At 41.2% G+C, this 21,609-nt stretch overlaps 1 protein-coding gene across 2 annotated transcripts in view; it reads left to right on the top strand.

The window, feature by feature from the left end:
- fat3b (FAT atypical cadherin 3b) overlaps positions 1-21,609 on the top strand; it is a 69,313-nt gene that overhangs the window by 24,219 nt on the left and 23,485 nt on the right. For both annotated transcript variants that reach the window (XM_086308800.1, XM_086308799.1), the window contains exons 6-30: positions 1,651-1,712; positions 2,722-3,036; positions 4,407-4,617; positions 5,285-5,356; positions 6,958-7,094; positions 7,631-7,906; positions 8,152-8,362; positions 8,497-8,711; positions 8,953-9,111; positions 9,659-9,780; positions 9,882-10,064; positions 10,160-10,274; positions 10,397-10,678; positions 11,014-11,364; positions 11,674-11,847; positions 11,950-12,480; positions 14,041-14,405; positions 14,729-14,882; positions 15,443-15,550; positions 15,637-15,820; positions 17,210-17,430; positions 18,043-18,495; positions 18,698-18,832; positions 18,948-19,341; positions 19,997-20,193. In XM_086308800.1, the coding sequence (XP_086164926.1) occupies positions 1,651-1,712; positions 2,722-3,036; positions 4,407-4,617; positions 5,285-5,356; positions 6,958-7,094; positions 7,631-7,906; positions 8,152-8,362; positions 8,497-8,711; positions 8,953-9,111; positions 9,659-9,780; positions 9,882-10,064; positions 10,160-10,274; positions 10,397-10,678; positions 11,014-11,364; positions 11,674-11,847; positions 11,950-12,480; positions 14,041-14,405; positions 14,729-14,882; positions 15,443-15,550; positions 15,637-15,820; positions 17,210-17,430; positions 18,043-18,495; positions 18,698-18,832; positions 18,948-19,341; positions 19,997-20,193 (5,627 nt within the window). The remainder of the gene's footprint in view (positions 1-1,650; positions 1,713-2,721; positions 3,037-4,406; positions 4,618-5,284; positions 5,357-6,957; positions 7,095-7,630; positions 7,907-8,151; positions 8,363-8,496; positions 8,712-8,952; positions 9,112-9,658; positions 9,781-9,881; positions 10,065-10,159; positions 10,275-10,396; positions 10,679-11,013; positions 11,365-11,673; positions 11,848-11,949; positions 12,481-14,040; positions 14,406-14,728; positions 14,883-15,442; positions 15,551-15,636; positions 15,821-17,209; positions 17,431-18,042; positions 18,496-18,697; positions 18,833-18,947; positions 19,342-19,996; positions 20,194-21,609) is intronic.

Here is a 21,609-nt window from a genome sequence, read left to right as displayed (position 1 = left end):
GCGGGTAAGAAGAAAGCGGTGAACTGAAGTTTGTATAATGATTTAAGACAGACCACTGGACCATCACTTTTTGTGTGTGCATGTGAAAGTATGGGTGGTGAATTTTCAAATTATTGCTTCTTTGTCCAATTAAAACTGAGTGTAGTATGACTGCAGATGTGCTGCAAGCTGTAGATCATTGATTTTTATCAGAGTTGTTATTCGCGCCGTGTTCTGCTGAACAAGCCCCTCCTCCTCCTTCCAGTCTGTCTCCCAGAGCTCAGATTTAGATTTACTCCTAATTTGCTTAATTGAAGTTAGCCTGCATAACAAGCTCAAGGTGACACTGTGATATGTGCAAGCTTGTGAATGTGTGTGTGTGTGAGAGTGTGTGGTGTGTATGTGTGCGCACACCAGGATTTTAGTCTACCCATTGAGCGTTTACTGCACAGCATTTTAGGCACCCAGACTAATCCTACCCCTCTGCAACGCTTCATTACACCGAAACAAAAACACTCAAGCACCACCAGTCACCAGTCAAGCACACTTGCTCTAATAACTTCACATAAAAGTGCACGCAGAGGGATTTCTGTAATATATACTTTTTAGTTATTGTGTGTGTGCGCTGTGTGTATATGGATGTCATTAGTTGCACAGACATGCTGTTACTCTTTAATTATAAGCACCTGCTGTGAGTGAAAAAAAGGATACTGCAGTACAACAAAGAGAATTTTTTTTTTTTTTTACTGAAACAAGAATCATCAGTGACTTTTTCCCTTTTGCATTTGTTTGTGCATCTTGGGGTAAAATAGCTCCAGGCTAAGACAAATGTTGACTTACGGTATCTTAATGTCCCGAATCTGCTTATAGATCAATGCTTATGTTTCTTCCTTAGTTTCCTTGTTTGTACGAGTAATGTCTGAGGAGCTTTTTGTTTTATTTCCAAAGTTTTTACTGACTGAATCTGGCAGTTATTAAGAAAATTCAGTTACTTTGCTGGGGCTTACCTTCCTATTAGGGACAAAAAGCATGTGGCCTCATTGTAAATCATTTAGGCAGGCAGCGTTTTGAATAAGCAGTGGGAAAGGTTTCCAGGAATTGAAAGCTAATCAATATAGCATACTATGAAAAATCCTCAGCTACTATGAACTAAGTGAAAACATGGCTGTATGTGCATATATGTGTGTGTGTGTGTGGGGGGGGGGCTTTTTAGTTGTATAATGAAAGAACGTTAATAGTTAAATCAAATAATAGGAAAAAAAAATAGCATCAAGAGAATATGAAGTTGTCATTGTGTCTGATTTCCAGTGAAGCCTGATACAGTTTGTCACACCATCCAACCATCATCTGAATGAAGCTGATCGATCAAAGCTATTATGTCCTGGTGGCTTGAAAGCCAACTAAATGACCCTCAGTTATCCAGTACCGTTTGTGCTGAATGTGAATGGCTCAGTTGGGGTTGTAGTATGTAGTTTTTTTGGTGATGCTTACATGCATGCGGGCTTACGCATGCATAAATAAAGTGACTCTAATGACAGATATATTTTTTTTTTCTATAAAGCCAGTGCATATTGTCATGTACAGTAAATGTATAGTGCAAGCAATAAAAGCAGTTTTTATTTGTTATATACAACTTTGCTTTTCTTTTTCTTTTTTTAAAATGATTTTTAGGTCTGATCACAACAACAGCGAGGAAACTGGACAGAGAACAACAAGCTGAACACTTTTTAGAGGTACAGTAAAGCCTGAACCGTATTCATAGGTTCATATTGATATTATTTATCCAGGCCTGCCACTTGCCATAACCTACTATTAACAAAGACAGGGTGGAGGACAACCCTGGCAGACCCTCAAGGCTCCATAAACTGTGATGAATGGCTGTAGTTTTGGGCCCCAGGTTTGGGATTTTCTAAATGTAATCATTCATCATTGGTTATCTTCTCCACTCAGGACGGGAACAGGGAGGAGAGGAGTTGGTCTGCCCAGCATTTGATAAGTGCAGACACTAGGCATACAGATAGCTGGGTGATTACCATTTCTGTTGCTCCTGCAGCTCTGCATACAGATGAACCTGATAATCACAGATTCTTGACTTTGTGGACATGAACAAACTTCTATTCCCCCACACTTCGCTTACAACTTATTAAATGCCATTGAATTCACGAGCACTTTGCCTTTCTACAAAATGAAATGAAATAACCTGCAGTTGACCCACACGATTGCACCTGTGCGCTTTTGTTATGTGTTCTATTGTATGCCCGAATTGCCAATTGAGTTGTCCAGACTCATGCTGCCTTGTTTAGCTCCCATACTTAATAAATGTATGGCAGCACACTACAAAGTGAAAGAAACAGTAGAGAGAAAACTGCCAAGAAAATATACTATTGTGGCCAACTTGGAAAGAAACAAGTAAAGAAGTCTTTGTTAAAACATTGTTCTGAATATCACCCATGCATGCCACCCACTGCTCAGCCTGACTGCTTATGCTGTCTGTAATTAATAGCCTAGTGAAGAGTCAGGCTGGCAGCAATGGTGTTCACCCCTATCTGATCCAATTGATCCGTGATCAGCCCTCTGCCACCGCCTCCAGGGGATCAATAATACAAAGAGATTTCCCGTGAGCTCAGCTCCACGTGGCCCTGCCGTCACACAGCATGAGCAAGATTTACGATATCAATAAAATGTATGTGCTCCCTAGTAAAATCCCATGCATTTGTGTGCTTGTGTTCACGTTTTTCCCAGATTACAGTAATAGATGGCCCGGTGACCACACGCCAATCTACTGTGTGGGTCATAGTTCACGTCCAGGATGAGAACGACAACCCGCCCACCTTCCCAGAGGTCACCTACCGCATCAGCTTGCCCGAGCGAGACAGGAACAAACGCGGGGAACCCGTGTACCGTGTCTTCGCTTACGACCGTGATTATGGCGCCAATAGCAACATCACCTACAGCATCATTAGCGGTAATGAGGACGAAAAGTTCAGTATCGACCCCAGGACTGCTATGGTGTCGTCAAAGAAGATGGTGACAGCAGGCAGCTATGACATCCTCACTGTGAGTCTCTCATATCAAATATAAAAGCTATCCTCGTTTTTAAAAGGAAAGCCTGTATTTGAAATCTGTGGGGAGATATGGCAGACAAAAGCCAGCACTCAGTAACAACAGTCTAAATTGCTGAAACGGCCTTCCTTGAGATAAGACTTTAAGGCACAGTGCTGCTTTTTTTCCATGTCTTGAGTGCTGCGTTTTCAATTCCGTTTCTTACAAACTAATCACAGCCAGTGTGCGCTTGTTAGCTCCTAAGGCTCTGCTTTCAGGGAAAGTTGGCAGAAGCAAACGCAGTAACTTTGCCAGGTTTCATCAGGCAAAAGCCCAGGTACTGGAGCACACACATTATTCTATTGCCAATAAATTCAGCAGCAGAGTGGAGGGGTTGTGGGGTGGAGTGGTGTCGATGGATACTAGGTGGCATGATAGATCTTAGTTGATCTAGCATGAAAGGGTACTTGTGGTCAGACTAATATTACAAACAAACACAAATTGCATTTTTTGCATCCATATTTATACACTGGCCAAACTAGTATTGTATTTGTGTTGGGTGCGAAAAAGGCAGACTAAGCTATTGAAAGCCAGGTAGTGAGGCTCATCTCATTAATCTGCATTTGTTGGGATCAAAGTTTTTGTATGGATGGGATGTTATTGCTAGGCTATAGATGTAGTTAATCCACTCTAGGGGCAGTCAGTCAGTGCAGTGGTGATCAGTATAGATTATGATTGTAGGTTTCGTGGTCTATGAAGTGGAGAGGAAAGAATTCTAATGTACTCAAAGTTTTTGGTTGGCCTGAATACATGCATACTAATAGCAAGTAGTGGTAAGTCCTCCATTTGCTTGTGTTGGTATGGTGGCCCTGAAAGGTTAAATGCATTGCAACTCAAAAAACAGAAAATAGAAAAACACTGTAAAATCAGACAAAACACAACAGAAATGGAAAGAAAATTAAGCAAACATCATGAAACGAAATAAAAGTGTTTCTAGAGGGAAACAATAATGTGGTGGAACTACTGCAAAGAGTAAACGGCTAATACCAAACGTGTATCTACAATATTATATGAATCATGTGATTTTAATGCACATATTGATATGCAGCTTTTTCTTCTTTACATTACCGATGAACCCTCTGCTTCGTTTGAGTGTGTCTCAGTGCAATCCTTCGCATGTTTTGGTTTCTGTCACTCTCACAGCTTGTTTTGTTTCATGATTTGTTATTTGTTTGTTTGTTTTTTATATTTCTGTTGTTTTTCATTCAGCACCCTGAGGCAACTGAAATTGTCATTTTTCTATTTGCTGGTGGTTTCATAAGTTGCAGTCCATTTGATCTCTCAGGGCTACCAAACTAATTTATCTATATTGTTCCTTCTCTTAGATAAAAGCAGAGGACGGTGGCGATCCGCCATTATGGTCTACTGTTAAACTTCATGTAGAGTGGATTCGTAAACCTGCCCCCTCACCAGTGCCCCTACTGTTCACCCAGCGATACTACAATTTCTCCATTTCGGAGACAGCTACTGTTGCCCAGCCAGTGGGAGTCGTGGCTATCAGCCAGTCCAGCACACCTGTCTGGTTCACTATCATTGGTAAGAAAATTAATATAAGATACTGAACTAACAGAGAGCCAAAGGACAGTACATACTCTGAATTTTCTCATAAAAGTGTCCTGGTTACACTAATGAAAAGTTACAAAGTGTTTCTTGATAGTGAGTTAGTAATAAATTGTTCTAGTTTTCATCATTATTGTCTTGACTCTGGTAAAAAAAAACAGATCTCCTCCCTGGTTTTTAATAGAACAACTAAGGAATATTAACTTTTATTTGATAGTTAACATTAAATAAAAATGTAGAGCTGTTAAATCAAGAAAATATGTTTAATATTTAATTGTTCTTTTTTTAATAGACAGAGAAAATGCAATGTGCAAATGTTTTTCCCAGTTCATTCTTAGTGTTAATGTTAGATGAGTAATCGTACAGAAACGGTTATTCATATTTCAGATAGTTTTAAAAAATAAAAGCATTGGGGATATTTTATTTCAAACTTCCAGAAGTAAGCTCTTATCACCCACCCTTAGCTTAAGTATTCTAATGAAAAGTCAATTTGTATCACTTAGTGACACATATATATGTAAAAACGTCAAGAGGTCAACTTTGCAGTGCTGTATATAAATCATCCAAACCTTTGATCACAGGGATATCCAGACTTCATGAATATTTATATTCTCTTTTTTCTTTCCTCTCTCTCACCTTTAAGGCGGGCGCCCTGCCAGAGAAATGTTCTACATTCCTCAGAATGCATGTGGAAGAAACTGCTCGCTTGACACAGGTCGGGTCAAAGCTAATTTTGCCACACCTTTTCCCCCAAATGCTGCAGGTTTGAAGAAATTAAGGAAATCAAGGAAATGTAGCACGCAGTTCCATGACCTTGTTTAGCCAAAGGCAGAAGTGATCGATCTGAGTTTGGAATAGTAATCTCACACAGCTCCACTAATACTATGCAGTATCATTATCTCTGCCCACACAAGACAGGTTTGTGCTATTAGTTCAGCTACATTGTAGCTACTTTGGAAAGTTGCTGCATTTCTGATAGAAGCAGCCTGTAATGATACTGCTCCCCCTTCCATAAGGCCTCCATACAGTATTTTTATAAAACAACAGGCTATTTTAATGTTTCCACTTAAGGCTGAATTCAAATGCACCTCACTGTTTTTTAGCAGTTATGGATAAACCTTACAGTGACTAAAACAAGTACTAAGAAATGTGAGAGGAATTGCTCTTACAGTATAAATGACCCTTCAGAGATTTAGCACCCACATTTTCAGATGCTCCTTAGATTTACAAAACTTCACAGAGCTCTAGCCCAGTGCTTTACTGTCAAGCCCGGCAGCATTAGTATTTCGGATCACTCTCACTGCTTTGTGCATCATTGGTCAGCCACTGCAAACAACTGTGGAGCTGAAACTGCACTGGAGCGTTTAGCAACTAAAGAGGCAGATTGTATTCCTCTGGTGGAGACCAAAGCCAGATCTGAAAATATGGGATACTTTGCTTACATTTGTTAGGGGCCATGTACAGTTTGAGAGTTTTGCATATAATTGCTTTTTTGTACTGCATTTCTTTTGAATCACACTAGAGAAATATTTGTTCTTAATCATTTTTATGGCACTGAATGTGATTTTGTGATATAGATAGACAGAAGAGTTTGATTCTTATACGGCTTTCTTATCGGGCGTGCTCTTCCTGGATTAATAACAGAACTCTGAGGCATCATTCCACCCTGACAGGAAAAGAAACTAGTGATTACATGCTGTAATTTTCTTTTTTCTCAATGCTGTGAGACTGATCCCTCGTAGTGTTGAATTGACCCACTGCTCTGCCATGAAAAGTAGAACAAAAAATAAATAAACAATGTGAGATCCTGTATTTTGCTCCCACTCAACACGCATCAGTGGTTGTGTGAAAAATGCCCAATCAGTATTCATATGCTGAGGGGTGCTCAGGCTCCCAGATATCTCGGGAGAGAAGCTGGAATGAGAGGAAGGATGGTACCGAATACCTAACACATATCACTCCCCTCCCTCACTTTAATCAAACATTAAGCCTTTAAACTGTACACTCGCCGCCCGTGGAAAAGACCCTGCTGCAGGTTTTTGATCTCTGAGATGGGTTGTGTTTTGGAGTGATAAGACAGATGTTTGCGTGGCTGTTAACAGCTCTCAGGCTGCCAAGTGGGTTTGGTGCTACATCACATTGCATTTCAGTTCATTTTATTTCACAGTCCCTCCAGCTCCAGATGAAGGCACCTGGCCAAAACAATTACACAGTAATAACTTAGAGCACCTGAGTCTTATATGCAGTGCGAATACTAAAAGGCTGACACTAAGTGTGTGTACGGGGGATGGGTGTGTGTGTGTTCATTTATTCCAGGGAGCTTTGACATGCAGTTTGACCTCCAACTGGGGGTGGGGACTCTAGTCGTGGCCAAGCCCCTTGATGCGGAGGTGCAGTCTGTGTACAACATGACGGTACAGGTGACAGATGGGACCAACTTTGCCACAGCACAGGTACACAGAGTTTTGATTTGTTATGCACTGGCGCTGCCTCTCATACGCCCCAGACCCACATCAAATTAAATTATTGTTCCCTCTTTTCACGGGGAACTGTTTACGCTCAGCTTCGCTTCCTCTGCTTGCGCTCGGTTTTTCTGAAATTATCTCATACTGACTATGAAATGTGCTTTTGTTGCCCTGCTTTGACATTCCCTGTGCTCCTGCTGTCGGGGCTCCCCTACTGGGTATATCTTGTAAGGGAAATCCTTGATATCAGAGAATTAATGGGATTACTCTGGACAAATAAAGGTCAAGATACAAAAAGAACCTCATGCCTCTTGGAGAACGCTCGCTCTGGCTTACCAGTCTGCCATTAATAGGGCCTTGTCTTAATGCAAATAGTGTTCAGTTGTGTCTGAGCCTTGCATTTACTCTACAATTGGATTGAGGATTGTCAGTTACCGAAGCTAATTCGACTCCAAGTCTCCTATCACTGTTTGCCACTACGCTGACTATGCAGATTTCCCCTTTCCTATCTCTTCATCATTCAGGTGTTCATTCGAATACAGGACAGCAACGACAACCCTCCAGTTTTTTCTCTACCAGCTTATGATGTCAGCGTATCTGAGGACATACCAGTTGACATGGAGCTGCTGCGGGTCAGAGCATCGGACATTGATGAGCGTGCCCGTTTGAGCTTCTCCATCTATGGCAGCGTAGACCCGGCCAGTATGAGGCTGTTTAGGGTCAATCCTGGCACAGGAGTTGTCTATACTGCAGACAGGCTCGACTATGAAGCCCGGACACAGCACATCCTCACTATTATGGTGGGAAAGGAAGCATGGATGACAATCTGTTCGTGTGTGTGTGTGTGTGTGTGTGTGTGTGTGTGTGTGTGTGTGTGTGTGTGAGAGAGCTTGGATGTTACTGTGAGTCTCTATGCGCCACTGTGCTATCCAATAAATTATGTCCGTTTTGGCAACTGTGTCTGCCTCACTTAATTTTTGCTGATTTTGTTCTTTTATCACCTCGTACAGCTCTATCCATATTCATCTCTCGTTTGCTGCTTTAGGTCAAGGATCAGGAGTTTCCATTTAACCGTGACCTAGCTCGTATCCTGGTGGCAGTGGAAGATTCCAATGATAACATTCCCTACTTCACCAGCACCGTATACGATGCTACGGCCTACGAGACTTTTTCTGTCGGCACGTCTGTAGTGCAGGTGACGGCTCTAGACAAAGACAATGGGATTAATGGGCAGCTCACCTATACTATAGAAGCAGGTACGGTCCAATGTGCAAGAAGATTATTCTCCTTTTGATTTGTATCTGTGCTTGTGTTTTAAACAGTGTAGTGACCTGTGATTTCTTTTTGTATCCCCCTTTAATAGTGTCTGTAACCTTTCTGCTACTTTCAGGTAACACCGGTGGTGTGTTTGGCATTGATAATACCACAGGCCTTATCTTCATTGCCAAGGAACTGGACCTCACTTCTTTAGGCTTTTACACCCTCAGTGTGCGCGTCACAGACAGTGGATTTCCCCCATTAATGGCCACCGCTTCAGTTCGCATTTCCTTGATTCTCTCAGACTTCTCCAAACCGAAATTCTCTCAGAAGGAGTATCAGGCTGAGGTAAAAAAAAAAAAAAAAAAAAAATAAAGTTAGAGATAAATTACTGTCTGAAGGGAGAAGGCTGGAGAGGGTGGGAGAGATAGGAGGAATAAAGACAGCTTGGAGGCGGTATGTGTGTATAGAGGTTAAATGTCTAGACAGATATACAGGAGGTAAGAACGGTATTTTTCAGGAAATGGTCTATACAACTCACTCAAGTTCTGAAAATCTACCTGTATATTTCTGCTCTTTGGCTTTATAGATTATGGAGAACAGCAAAACTGGAACTTACGTGATCACTGTTAGCGCCCTCAGCCGCTCAGCACTCATTTATGACATCACCAGAGGCAACGAGGAGCGCTGCTTCTTTATTAACCACCATACCGGTGTAATCACTACACGCAAACCGCTGGACTTTGAGGTTTGTTAATGTTTTTTCTTTTTTGGTTATATATTAGATGTATAGATGCTTAGCAGTCAAACAGTGGGTACGAGGGGCTTCCGTTCTGTCCCAAGTGCATTTTGTAGGTGTGCCTTTGACCCAAATATATAGTCAGTCATAAAGAATTATATTCAGCCAAAAAAAGCAACAGCAAACAAGCAGTCCTGGAACAGATGGTGTGGCCCTCAGAGCCGTAATCAGCATTACATCTAATCACTCACTGTGATTAGATGAGAAAAAAGTAACTGAGAGTGCATAAATATGCAGAGGTTCTCCAAGATGCTTCTAACAAGCTGTCATTTCAGTCACTTGTTTGAATATACCCTGAGGACAAGGTATTGTTGGAAAGGGAAAGGATGGTAACATGAAATATTTATGTGATTTAATTTCTATTTCCAAAGATTTATAGCATTATTTTTAAAGCCACTGTCACGTTCTTCTTTATGCAAAAAAAAGCTGGCTTTACATCGGATCTAAATTGAATTAGTTTTTTAAACAATTTCACTGGATTTCTTTGCTTTGCCAGCAAACAACATCTTACTTTCTGGTGGTGCGTGCCCTGAGCATGGCTGGAGTGGAAGCCAGCACCTCCGTCATCATACAAGTAGTAGATGTGAACGACAGCCCACCTGTATTCCAACAAATCAGGTATTAGTTGTTGTATCAGTTGTTGAGTGTTAAAAAGTGATTTTCTCGACCGACCTAAGAAATATTTGACTGACATCAGCGTTACCTTTTTCTCCTAACAGGTATGTCGGCGTAGTCAGCGAGGCTGCTCCAATCAACAGTGTGGTCCTGGCAGAGGATGGTAACCCTTTGGTCATCCAGGCAACTGATAAGGATCGCAACCACAATGCCCTGTTAGTGTTCGAGATCATAGGTGAGACTGCTCGGATGTTCTTCAGCGTGGACTCTGGGACTGGATCGATCCGGTAGGTGATAATGCTGTGCAGAAGTTGAATCACTATTGATCTGATTAATTTCCTTATAAGTTGATATATAATGGGTTTGTTTAAATGATTTTTAGAACGATTGCCAGTCTGGACTATGAAACCTTCTCTGAGTTCGTCTTTCGGGTTCATGTTAGAGATAGTGGCCAGCCTCCACGGGATGCTGACAGCCCAGCAGAGGTACTTATAAAGGTAAGCAAATAACATATGAATCAGCTTTCATTGTCTCATAAACAACTCTTGACTCACTTTGAGTTCTGCGTTATCGTAGTCATTTCTCAACATTATTTTCACTCCCTGTGTACCACGTCTAGGTGATCAACATCAATGACTCGCCCCCTAAGTTTTCCGAGGACACTTACGAGACAATCCTCTTGTTGCCTACCTACATGGGTGTAGAGGTTCTTAAGGTTAAGGCTCTTGACCCCGATATGACCTCTGACCCCACACTTAACCCTGACAAGTCTATCACACCACAGCTGCTTTACTCTTTGGTGGATAGCAATGTGGAGTTCTTTTCTGTTGAGCCATACACTGGACTTGTGACCGTCATCAATCAGAGCCTCAATAAAGACCGTTATCGCTTCAATGTGAAGGTAGGTCTTTAGTGGACATGACATACCATTTGAAAGTCTTTTCATCATTCTGCTATCTGGACTAAGCTGGGCAAACATAATAATGATTTCCTCCAGAAGGTCAGATTCCTGGGTCAGTGCAGAGTTGTGCACATAGAGCCCAAAATTATGTGGTGACTTGTTACGGGATACATCATCTGCATGACTCAGGATTTTCTGACCCAGGATTACATCCAGAATTATTTTACTGTTTTTATTAAGAAAATAAGGGCAGTCAAATTGAGCTAAGAAAAAAACCTCCAGCATTACATTCTCTGCCATAGCTAATTCTGACTCATTTATCTTCTTTCTTTAAGGTTTGGGATGGACGTTTTTCCAGCATGACACTGGTCACGGTGCTTGTCCGAGAAGCTATAGACAGCGGAATTCTCTTCACCTTCCCAGTTTACTTTGCCTCCATCCCAGAGAACATACCCAATATCACCTTAGCGACTGTGGTGAGCACAGTTGGTCACCGCCTCAACGAGCCACTCAAGTACACTCTGCTGAACCCCGTTGGGCGCTTCAGCATTTGGCCCACTTGTGGAGCAGTGTTCACTACCGGTGTGCCTTTTGACAGAGAGGAGAAGGACAGTTATGAATTGGTGGTGGAGGTCAGCAGGGAAGATGAAATATTGAGGGTGGCTAGGGTGATCGTGCAAGTACAGGTAGGTATGGAAATCATCTGCCTGCAAGCATGCTTCTAGTTGTTGCTTTTTCTGTCCATCCTTCACACTTACAGTAATGCAGACTTGGGCGTATTGGGGCAGTCATGTGTTTTCAATTCTTTTGGTTTAGAATGCTTTAAATACGTTTTACATTGTTGCTTGAATGTGTTTTTGTTATAGACTAATTTGGTAGGACAGTGGTGCAGTGGTCAAGAGATTGCGGTGCAGATTTTGTGTTGCTGAACAACATTAACCCTCCTGAGCTTTAAAATGACCCCATTATGTTTTTCTTAAAATCAAATCTTCTAGGTGGAGGATGTAAACGACAACTCTCCACAGTTTGTGAACCTTCCCTACTACGCTGTAGTGCAGGTAGAAGCACAGCCAGGATCAAGTGTTTTCAGGGTCTCAGCTACTGACAAAGACTACGGTCGGAATGGACAAGTGACGTACAGCCTTAAGGAGCAGCACAGAAACTTTCAAGTAAGTAAAACATCTTCCCTTATTTTATATGGGAGGCTGTAAAATGTTATAATTGTGCAAATTCATGAGTTGGACTGATTAATGTCTATAAATCCCATGCAGGTGCACCCTGTGACAGGAGAGCTGACCTTAAAGAGAGCCTTCGAGGCAGATTTATCTAACGCAGAGTACAAACTGATCCTCGTGGCGACTGACGGTGGCTTCCCTCCTCTGTCCAGTGAGGTGGAGCTGCCTGTTAGTGTAGCAAATAAAGCTATGCCAGTATTTGACAAGCCTTTTTATGGTGTCACCGTCAAAGAGGATTTGGATGTCTCCACCTCCGTCTTGTGTATCAATGCCAGTAGTCCCGAGGGCCAGAGCGTCATCTTCACCATCACAGATGGAGACCCATCCCTCCAGTTTGACATTGGCTTCGACACAGGAATCATCCGTGTGATTTACCCGTTAGACTATGAGACCACACAGTATTACCGTTTAACGGTGAAGGCTACCGATACACTGACCGGAGCTAAGTCGGAGGTTGATGTGGACATTGTCATGCTGGACGTGAACGATAACCCACCGCTGTTCCTGAACACTTCATACTCAGCTGTGCTCTCTGAGAACTCCATGATTGGAACGCCCGTCTTACAGGTGTGTGTGTGTGTGCGTGTGTGTGTGTGCGTGTGCGCATGCCTGTGTTTGCTGAGTTAGTCCAGTGTGTACTCTAACTGAATGAGTGTTTACACTTAAGAGTCACTTCAGCAGCATTGCGGATGGCTCATTTATTCATGGGAAGATGGTGTGATATTTGCCTAGAAATTTCCCAGTGGAAGTGCTTGACCTTTAATACAATAGTGCTCTTTTTTCATTCGGGAACATATTTCTGTTTACAAGATGAGAACATCATATGATTGAATTTGGATTTTTCTCACATCTTTTTAAGTCAGTCAGCAAAATACTGTAGGCCCGTGTCCCTTTTTACTAGCATTAAAGTGTAAAAGAAACAGATTTAAGAACAGAGGCTTATAATCACTGAGCCTTAAAATATGCTTTGCTCTTGCTCTGTGGTACTGCAGTATTGTTTACCATGTGGGTTGTATTTAACCTGATCAAAAGCACATCTCTGCCTCAGCAGTCAAATAACAGATTTCTGGACATCCAAGAAGGGATGCCAAATGGTTTGGTATCAGTACATGAAACAGTCGCTAAGAGATGACCTAAGTTTCTGTTTATTAGCTCTGAATGGCTATAATGGGCAAAATATAAAGATAACGTTGATAAATTAAAAATCTTGGTGGTCCTCCTTGGTATGAAGGTCAGCTTTTTCAACTTTAGTGAAAATTGGGGAGAAATGTTTGGTCTATAAATGTACGGCATCAGTACGGCAACCACATCAGTTAAATTAACGCAAATTAAATTAACATAAGCTTGGTGAACTGAGTTTTCCCCAGGTCGTTGATGAACAAGTAGGAGATCTGACTGGCGCAGCCTGGTGAAACAGTGCGGCCTCTCATTGTTTTACAAGACAAAATAATTGTTTGTTTAAGTCTAAGAAACCAAAATGCCAAAATATATTTTTGCTTATTTCAGTGACGGTTATGTGCTGTGTTTTTTGTAGTTTCTCAATATCAAAATATCAGTTTCTCGATATCTATTTATTATAGGTACAGCTGGCCTTCATATATTTGAAAATCATGCATATGTTTTAAAAGTTAACTGCACAAACTCACTTCCAACTTTGACCCAATTGTGGCATTACATTACTCAAGTCACAGATATAAAAAACAGGGGACCAAATTTCAAAACCTTTTATATTTGTTTAAAAGAGCTGCACAGACTCCGACAGAAGTAAAAACACTTGGAGCGCTATGACCGACTAATCAGATTTTCTGTTTGGCTTCCATATGATTGTTCCACCTCCTTCTTTAACATTATATCACAACTTTTAATATTTTTTATATTTTATTACTTTATTTCTGTAAATGTAGTTGTATCTCAGCAAATGTTCACGCTGAATGTTAAACAAATGCTTTGACAAGGTTTTACATGTCTTTCTATCCTATTCTCAGTAAAATCTGGAACGTTATTTACTTTTTCAATTGGCTGCAGTGGTGGTGTTGTACCCACAGAGTATGTGTGGGGTAAGCAAATCAGCCCTTATCTTGAATAATGCATGAGGCAGGACACAATTGAATGTAACTCTCCGTGTAGGTGTTTGCCCAAGACCAGGACACAGAAAAGAACGGCGTGGTGAGTTACCAGATCCTATCTGACATCTACAACAGCACCGACTACTTCAGCATCGACAGTAACAGCGGGCTGATATACACGGCACGTCTGCTCGACTATGAGCTCATCCAGCGCCACAACTTCATTGTCAGGGCGACGGACAGCGGAGACCCTGCCCTTAGCAGCGATGTTACTGTCTCTGTGACTGTAACTGACACCAATGACAACCCACCTAATTTCAGCCAAATGCTGTACGAGGCCTTTGTCAGCGAGCTGGCTCCCAGAGGACACTTTGTGACTTGTGTTCAGGCATCAGATGCTGACATCTGTGATGCCAGTAGGCTGAGGTAAGGAAAAAGACGCTTTGAGAACTTACCGATTCTGTGTTTTCTCTGTAGACTTGATTTACCTTTGAACCTAGATGCAAATCCTCTTTAAGAATTTTTCAGATTGTCACCTCTTGAAAAGCACAGTGCAGTGTTTTGGTTTGCTAAAATCCCAGTAATCCTGGTTCAGTTTCACACGAGGCTTTATTTAGATTTTTCTCAAGCAGTTTTGGCTCAGCACCCCCTCAAGACAAGTAGACACTTGTAATTTGCAGCACCTCTTGAGCAAAATAACTTTGTAGACCGTAAGCAACACAAGCTCTCTCTTCTTCCTCCGCCTTCAGGTACAGTATTCTCTCAGGAAATGAGAAAATGACTTTTATGATGGAGCCAGATACGGGGGTGCTTCGTCTGTCTAACAAGAGGAGACAAGGCATGAAACTCTCCTATCAACTCAATGTGTCCGTGTCGGATGGAGTCTTCACCAGCACTGCTCAGGTGAGACAACTTTTGGCAGTTACGTATTCGTTCTGTCAGCTGATTTGGTCTTTTTTTAAGTCTCAGTAGTCCTTATACACAGAAAATGGGCTGACCTTCTTCACCGGCCTGTCAAAATTATTACCAACCTTCGCTGCTGCTCAGTGTAACTGCTGTTTCTCACAACTGCCAGCTCCACAGTGGGAGGTTAATGTCTCGCCATATCAGATTTACTTTGAGGATAAGCTGCCAGCTGGAAAAATTACTCACATCTGTCTCTTAGTGGTAATTACAAATGGGAGATTTGAGGGGGGGTTGGGTCATATATCACACATTTCTGTTGCATGAAATATGTGTGCAGCAGTTCTTCACGGAGGTGTCAGTATCTGTGTGTAATCCGTGTGTAATTCAAATCAGTAACTAATTGTTCACAACCCTGGTGTTCTTACTACTGCTTTGCCTTTTTGATTTGATCGTGTTTGACAAATCAGCCGGTGATGTTTGTTGGGATGGCAACAGCAGCATGTCAGCAGACAGTGAGGATAATGATGATGGAGTGATGTTGCGATGGTGATTCACAGGTGATTGTACGTGTCCTGGGAGCTAACCTGTACAGCCCAGTATTTAGCCAGAGGTTCTACTTGGCTGAGGTCCAGGAAAATGCACCGGAAGGGTCAAAGGTCATTCAGGTAATTTCACTTTTTCAGTGCACTGAATTAATGAATACAAAATAACACAATGAGGAATATTGATGAATTTCTGTGTGGACATACAGGTCCGCGCAACAGATGAGGACTCTGGACTGTACGGACAGATCACCTACTCGTTCATCAACGACCTGGGGAAAACTCAGTTCACCATTGATGCAGATGGGGTCATTTCCACTGTTCAGAAATTAGACCGAGAAAACCCTTTCAACAAGGACATGGTGCTAACTGTGATGGCCCTGGATGGTGGAGGTAACTGTTTCCCTAAAAAGCCATCTTCAAATCAGCTAATATAAGTAGAGATTCTCCGATTGCAATTTTCTTGGCAAATTTCATTTTCCTGTTTTATTTCTCCGCATGACCAAATTTTCTTTCTAATAAAAATAACTGAGAGCATATAAAAATAAAAATCAACTTTTCTTCAACACAAAATATTTTTAAGTTTAAAAAGTTTATCTAAGTTATTTAACTTTACAGTTTCACCCCAAACTGCTCTCGATGAAATAACTGAAAATAAAGAACTCTGCTGGAAAGAGTTATAAAAAATTGACTGAAATTGAGCTGCTGTACACCCACCTTTACTTGGCCTTCACCAAAAAAAAGCAGGTGCAATAGATTTATATAACAAAAGTTGGTTACATACATCAACCCTTTCCTCTTTTTCACTTGTCTTCACAACTTTCCTGGTAACTGCATTGATGCTTCTATTGCTCATACAATTTCCTTCATTAGCTTTTTCTTTGCGGGGCTGCCCCTGCAGTTTACTTTGGTAAACGAAATGCCATCATTCACTTTCGGGAACATCCATACTAACCATGCGTTAGCATGTTGCGTTAGCATGTTGCGTTGAAGGTGCATAGACTTTTTTCCTGTTGTGCATCGATTCATTAATCCTAAATCGATTTTTAAATATATATGAACTATTCCAACAACCGCCAAACAGTTAAAACAACAAATGAGAGCAAGTAAACGGATACCGCAAAAAGATGTAAACAGAAACTACTGAAAGCCGACATCTCACAGGTTCCGAAGCTGAGGGTTTCCTCACTCTCCGAGCAAAATACATTGAACCAGTAGCAAAAGAAGATCACAACTACACTTCACATTTGATAAACATCGTCATGAATTCCCTCTTGCTTTGGCAGTTTTGATGAAATCACACTTCCTGCAGAGCTCTTTCACTCTCTCGGTGTACTTCAAGAACAGTTTCCCCATCTTAAATCTCTGTTTTCTGCATTATTTGCTTGCTTATTGCACACCAGTCTACCATTGTGTTCAGCGCTGTCGCACGCTGTTTTTTTGTTGTTGTTGTGTTTTGTTTTGTTTTTTCAAAAATGACCTCCGACAAGAAAGCCTCATTTTTGCTGTTCAATATTGAAGAAATTTAAAAATTTTTTGCCAAATTGGAAAACACTTAAATGTCTCTAATAAAACCTCTGTAACTGTAATGTTCGTTTTTTAAACTACTGCAGAATATTTTAATACTTCTGACTGTCTGAGTCAAAATTGAATCAAATCAAATCAAATTGAATTGGGACCTTGTGAATCAGAATTAAATCAGCTATAGAAATCAGTGATAATACCCAGCGCTAATCTGTATCATTTGTGCATATTAAATGTATGTGTGTTTTTATTTTCCAGGCCGTGCATCATTTTGCACGGTACGGGTGGTTCTTGCAGATGAGAATGACAACGCCCCCCGGTTCAGAGCAGTGGAGTATCGTATGAGCATTAAAGCAAATGTTGCCAAAGGTTCTCTTGTCACTCAGATCCAGGCCACTGACCCAGATGCTGGGTCTAATGGAAGGATCACATACTCACTTTACAGTGAGGCACGCCTATCTCTGGTCGATGTTCTGGAGGTCAGTGCATGTTGCTTTTCAACTTCTTTTTGACTGCCCTTTGTAAAAAGAAAATTAATATCTATGCAACACATAAAATCACATAAAAATGCAACCACATGCAATCTGCAACAAATTGATTTAAAACTCATTAAAGCACAAACTCTTTTAGCGGTAAACTTGATTTTCAATTAAGGAATGTTTTCACATGGCCCTCCGTTCCCACTTCAGGGGATTAAAAGCCATCTGTTTGCTGTAGATTATGTATTTTTAATCATCTAATCAAAATGATGTTGCATTAGGGTTGATGCTTTGGTCAATTTTGAAAATACAATAAAATTTAAATAAATGTGGGCTATAAATGAATCGAAACACCATGGGATTAAAGGAATATAGCTGCAACTTATAAACACTGTATGTCGCGGTGAAGCTTGAAGGGCATTGCGGTTCAGTTTGTGCGCATAAAACCGTGACGTTCTCCTTGTATTTTATTAATGTTAATCAAAATGATATAAAAATAGCAACAACTTTCGTGGTTTGGAATTAAACACATAACTACAAATGTCAACAGTTTAAAAAAAAAAAACTCCCAAAAGCTGATTTAAATAGCCTTGTGATTTTGCTGGTGTTCAGGTGGAGCCAGACAGTGGCTGGATGATGACTAAAAGCACAGTGGACCACCTCCAGGGCACTGTGCTGTCCTTCTTTGTCAAAGCCACAGATGGTGGTTCTCCGGCTAAGCACTCCCTGGTGTCCGCCTTCATCCACGTAGTCCCTCCAGATGCATTCGTTCCCTCGTTCAGCCAGCCTCAGTACTCCTTCACCATCCCTGAGGACACAGCGGTAGGAACCGCCCTGGGGTCTGTGTACATGGGTGCTGGACAGACCGGGTTCTTTAGTGCAATCGCAGGGGAGACGCTTGACAGCAACCAGGAGGGGACCTTCCTGGTGGAGAAGGAGACTGGTCTCATCCGTCTGGTGAAACCGCTAGACTATGAAGAGGTCAGCATCTTCCGCTTTAAAGTTGCAGCAACAACAAGACGAGACCTGATTGAGTCAGTCTCCACTGTAGATCTGGAGGTTAAGGTTGGTACCACAATGCACTGCAGAAGGATAGCATTTGCTTTCTGTTTTTCAGTTGAATAGGGAAATGTGCATATGCAATTATGGATTTTATGAAATAATTGCAGATTTATGTGATAAATTAATTAAAATGGTAAGAAGGGGGTAATTGTGCTGTCTTTTCATTTAGACTTTGTTCAGCTGAAGCAGATTTATTGTTTTATAGATTCTGGACGTCAATGACAACAAGCCGCTGTTTGAGACCAGCACCTATGTAGCCACGGTGATGGAGGGGATGCCTGTGGGGACCAGAGTGGTCCAAGTGCGTGCTCTTGATCCAGACTGGGGCTCTAATGGGCAGGTGTGTGACAGTCAGGTTAAACTGTGAATCATATGTTTGTGAATCTTTAAAACAAGCATTTTTCTAAATTCAGAGAGCTACAGGCGCTGCTATGCATCCTTTATTTGAATTGCAGGTGACCTACAGCCTCGGTCCTCTGCTCACCTACAATCTAGACTTGACAAGGGATGCCAGCTTCTTCTCCGGGCCTGTGTCTACCACTTCTGTCTTTGCCATTGACAGTAAAACAGGTTGGATCACCACAGTGAGTCAGATGGACCACGAGGCCTGCTCCAGCTACAGCTTTGAAGTAGTAGCGTCTGATCTGGCCGAGTTACTGCCTCTCTCCTCCACCACAGTGGTGACCATCACTGTGTCAGACGTCAATGACAACCCGCCACTGTTTGAGAGGGAGCTGTACCGAGGTGCCGTAAAGGAGAGCGATCCCCTCGGTGAAGTGGTGGCCGTTCTGAAAACCAAAGATCGAGATGGCACGGATCAAAACCACCTCGTCAGCTTTTGCATCACTGGTGAGGACACTGAGACAACTAACAGAATGCTGTCCCGTGCACTCTGTGCTGCAGTAACTCTTCATCTTGCAATGAGATGAGACTGTGCTGCATCAAAATCATTTATTGGTCTAACATGGTTTCTGCTCCAAAGGTCAAGTTATAAATTAATTTGAACTGATATGCCAAAAACAGCTTTCCTTTAACTTGTATTTTTTTTTTTCATTTTAATATTACAAAGTGCCCATTATACTATGAAACAAAAATGCTTTGTAGAAAACCTTAATCTACACTCATGTGAAGAAAAAATAAGTTTTTGCACTATGACAGCTGGGACGGGCTCGTGGCTGATGGATAGAATTATCAGGCAGGTGCTTCTAATGAAATGCACTTGATGAATTGATCATTCTCGTTCACAACCTTAGCTATTACTTTATGCGTTCGCGCTTTAAAAAAAAAATGAAAATAATAAAGAGCATTGCTTGGCCTCTCCAGAAAAACTCTGACCTTGATAATGAGTAAGAGCACGTCCATTCACAACACACTGTGTGTTAATGATTGCGGATGATGTATTTTGTCCTTGTTTTCTGGCATTTAAAAAATACAGATCGGCCGAGTGAAAGTGTCATAAAAGGTCAAACTTTTAAACTTTAATTCTCATCTGTATGACCTCCAGGGGGAAATCCACGAGGAGTGTTTGGCCTGGCCCTTGTGCAGGGGGAGTGGAAGGTTTATGTGAGTGGTCTGCTGGATCGCGAGCAGCAGGACTGGTACCTGCTCAACATCACTGCCAGCGATGGCCTTTATGTCGCTCACACCGCAGTGGAGGTTACAGTCATGGATGCAAATGACAACAGACCCATCTGCAACCAGGTCAGGGATAAAGACAAATGGAAAGTGTGCAAAATGAAAATATGCAAAGTAAACAAACCAAGAGGAGCTTGTGGAATGTATAGAGCATTGCAGAGTAAATGGCTCTATCTGCTGTTTGTCTCCATATTCCAGTTAATTTTCTGTCTATAAACAGAGAGAATGCATTGCTTGTGACCATGCATGCAGTCATGTATGCTTGTTATTGAAAAGATAAGTTAGGGCATTGTGTTTGTGGACTGAATGGGGAAAACAAAAGCTGTTTATCAAAGAAGGAATTTTTAATCATTTTATGTCTCATTTAAATTGTTTTCTTTTTCAATCCCAATGAGAGCGTCAAGAGTAGTGGAGATTCCCAGTTCCCCCAATGATGAACTTTCTTTTGGGTAATCTTAACGCTGGCTTAGCTCTGAAAATTCAGCTGCGTTGAATAATGTTCAAATCTGCATATTCATGACTTAGTAAAGAAAAGTCTGTGGCTTCACGAGTAAAACTGGATTTGCTCACTTCAAATATTGATACTTTGTTCTAAAGTGCATCGAAGTTCTAACTCGCTGCAAATGAATTCAGCCAAATTGTCTTTGTTTTATATTTCGGGCCAAGTGTTGTAATTTATGTATAAACTGACTTTTCCATAGTGCTTTTATGGAGTGCATAATGCAGTCTTAATCTAATAACGTACTAAACCGATGAATTACACAAGTTTGAGAATTTACACAAATAAAAGACAGTAATCATGATAAAGCCAATTAAGTTGAGTCCCTTGTGCTATTTCCTACCTTCCAACGCCAACATTCACCCTACATTTAGAGTTAGTCTCAAAAAGACAATCTAGGAGAGGAAAATCTTTATGAAATGAGAGAATAATTGGACTGTGAAGTCTTCTGGGGGCTCTCCTTTCATTTAGTAAAATTCTGCAGTTCTTCAGTTTCACATAATTAGTTGAGAAACTTTCTTTTTCCCTCAAAACTCTAAACTCCTTGAAATGCTCCCTGTTCTCCTCTGATAGTCTTTTTTTCCCTTCTCGCACGAGCCAACACTATAACTACAAAGTGATTAGTCTGACGTTACATGGCGACAGCAGCAACTGGATCAAAATGACACTCGCATTGCCACAGAATGAACTCTAACTGCTGTTTGGGCATCTTTTCTAATGGTTTTTTTTCATAGGAAGATTAGTAGTAGTAGTAATAGTAATGGCGTTTTTCTAGTAGTAACGATTTCAAACTCTTAGCTGGTGCTTGCTCCTTTCTTGTTTTTTTTTTTATTAAGTGATTAATCAGGATATAAATATTAGAAAATCCCCAATTTAATGCTTTGAATTTTTATTTTGTTCAACAAACAAAAATGCAAAGATGATATAAAACAAATTCTTGGCATTTTTCAAACCTTTGACTGGTTACTAGGTGTTTCACCTTT

The sequence above is a fragment of the Aulonocara sp. 'chitande type north' Nkhata Bay genome, linkage group LG10 (genome assembly GCF_057382095.1).
Source record: "Aulonocara sp. 'chitande type north' Nkhata Bay isolate Kocher_YH1m ecotype deep benthic linkage group LG10, A_spYH_male_GT1.1, whole genome shotgun sequence".
In the NCBI taxonomy this organism is placed as follows: Eukaryota; Metazoa; Chordata; class Actinopteri; order Cichliformes; family Cichlidae; genus Aulonocara; species Aulonocara sp. 'chitande type north' Nkhata Bay.
The sequence above is the reverse complement of the archived record's forward strand: the minus strand, read 5'-3'. Positions and strand labels throughout refer to the sequence as shown.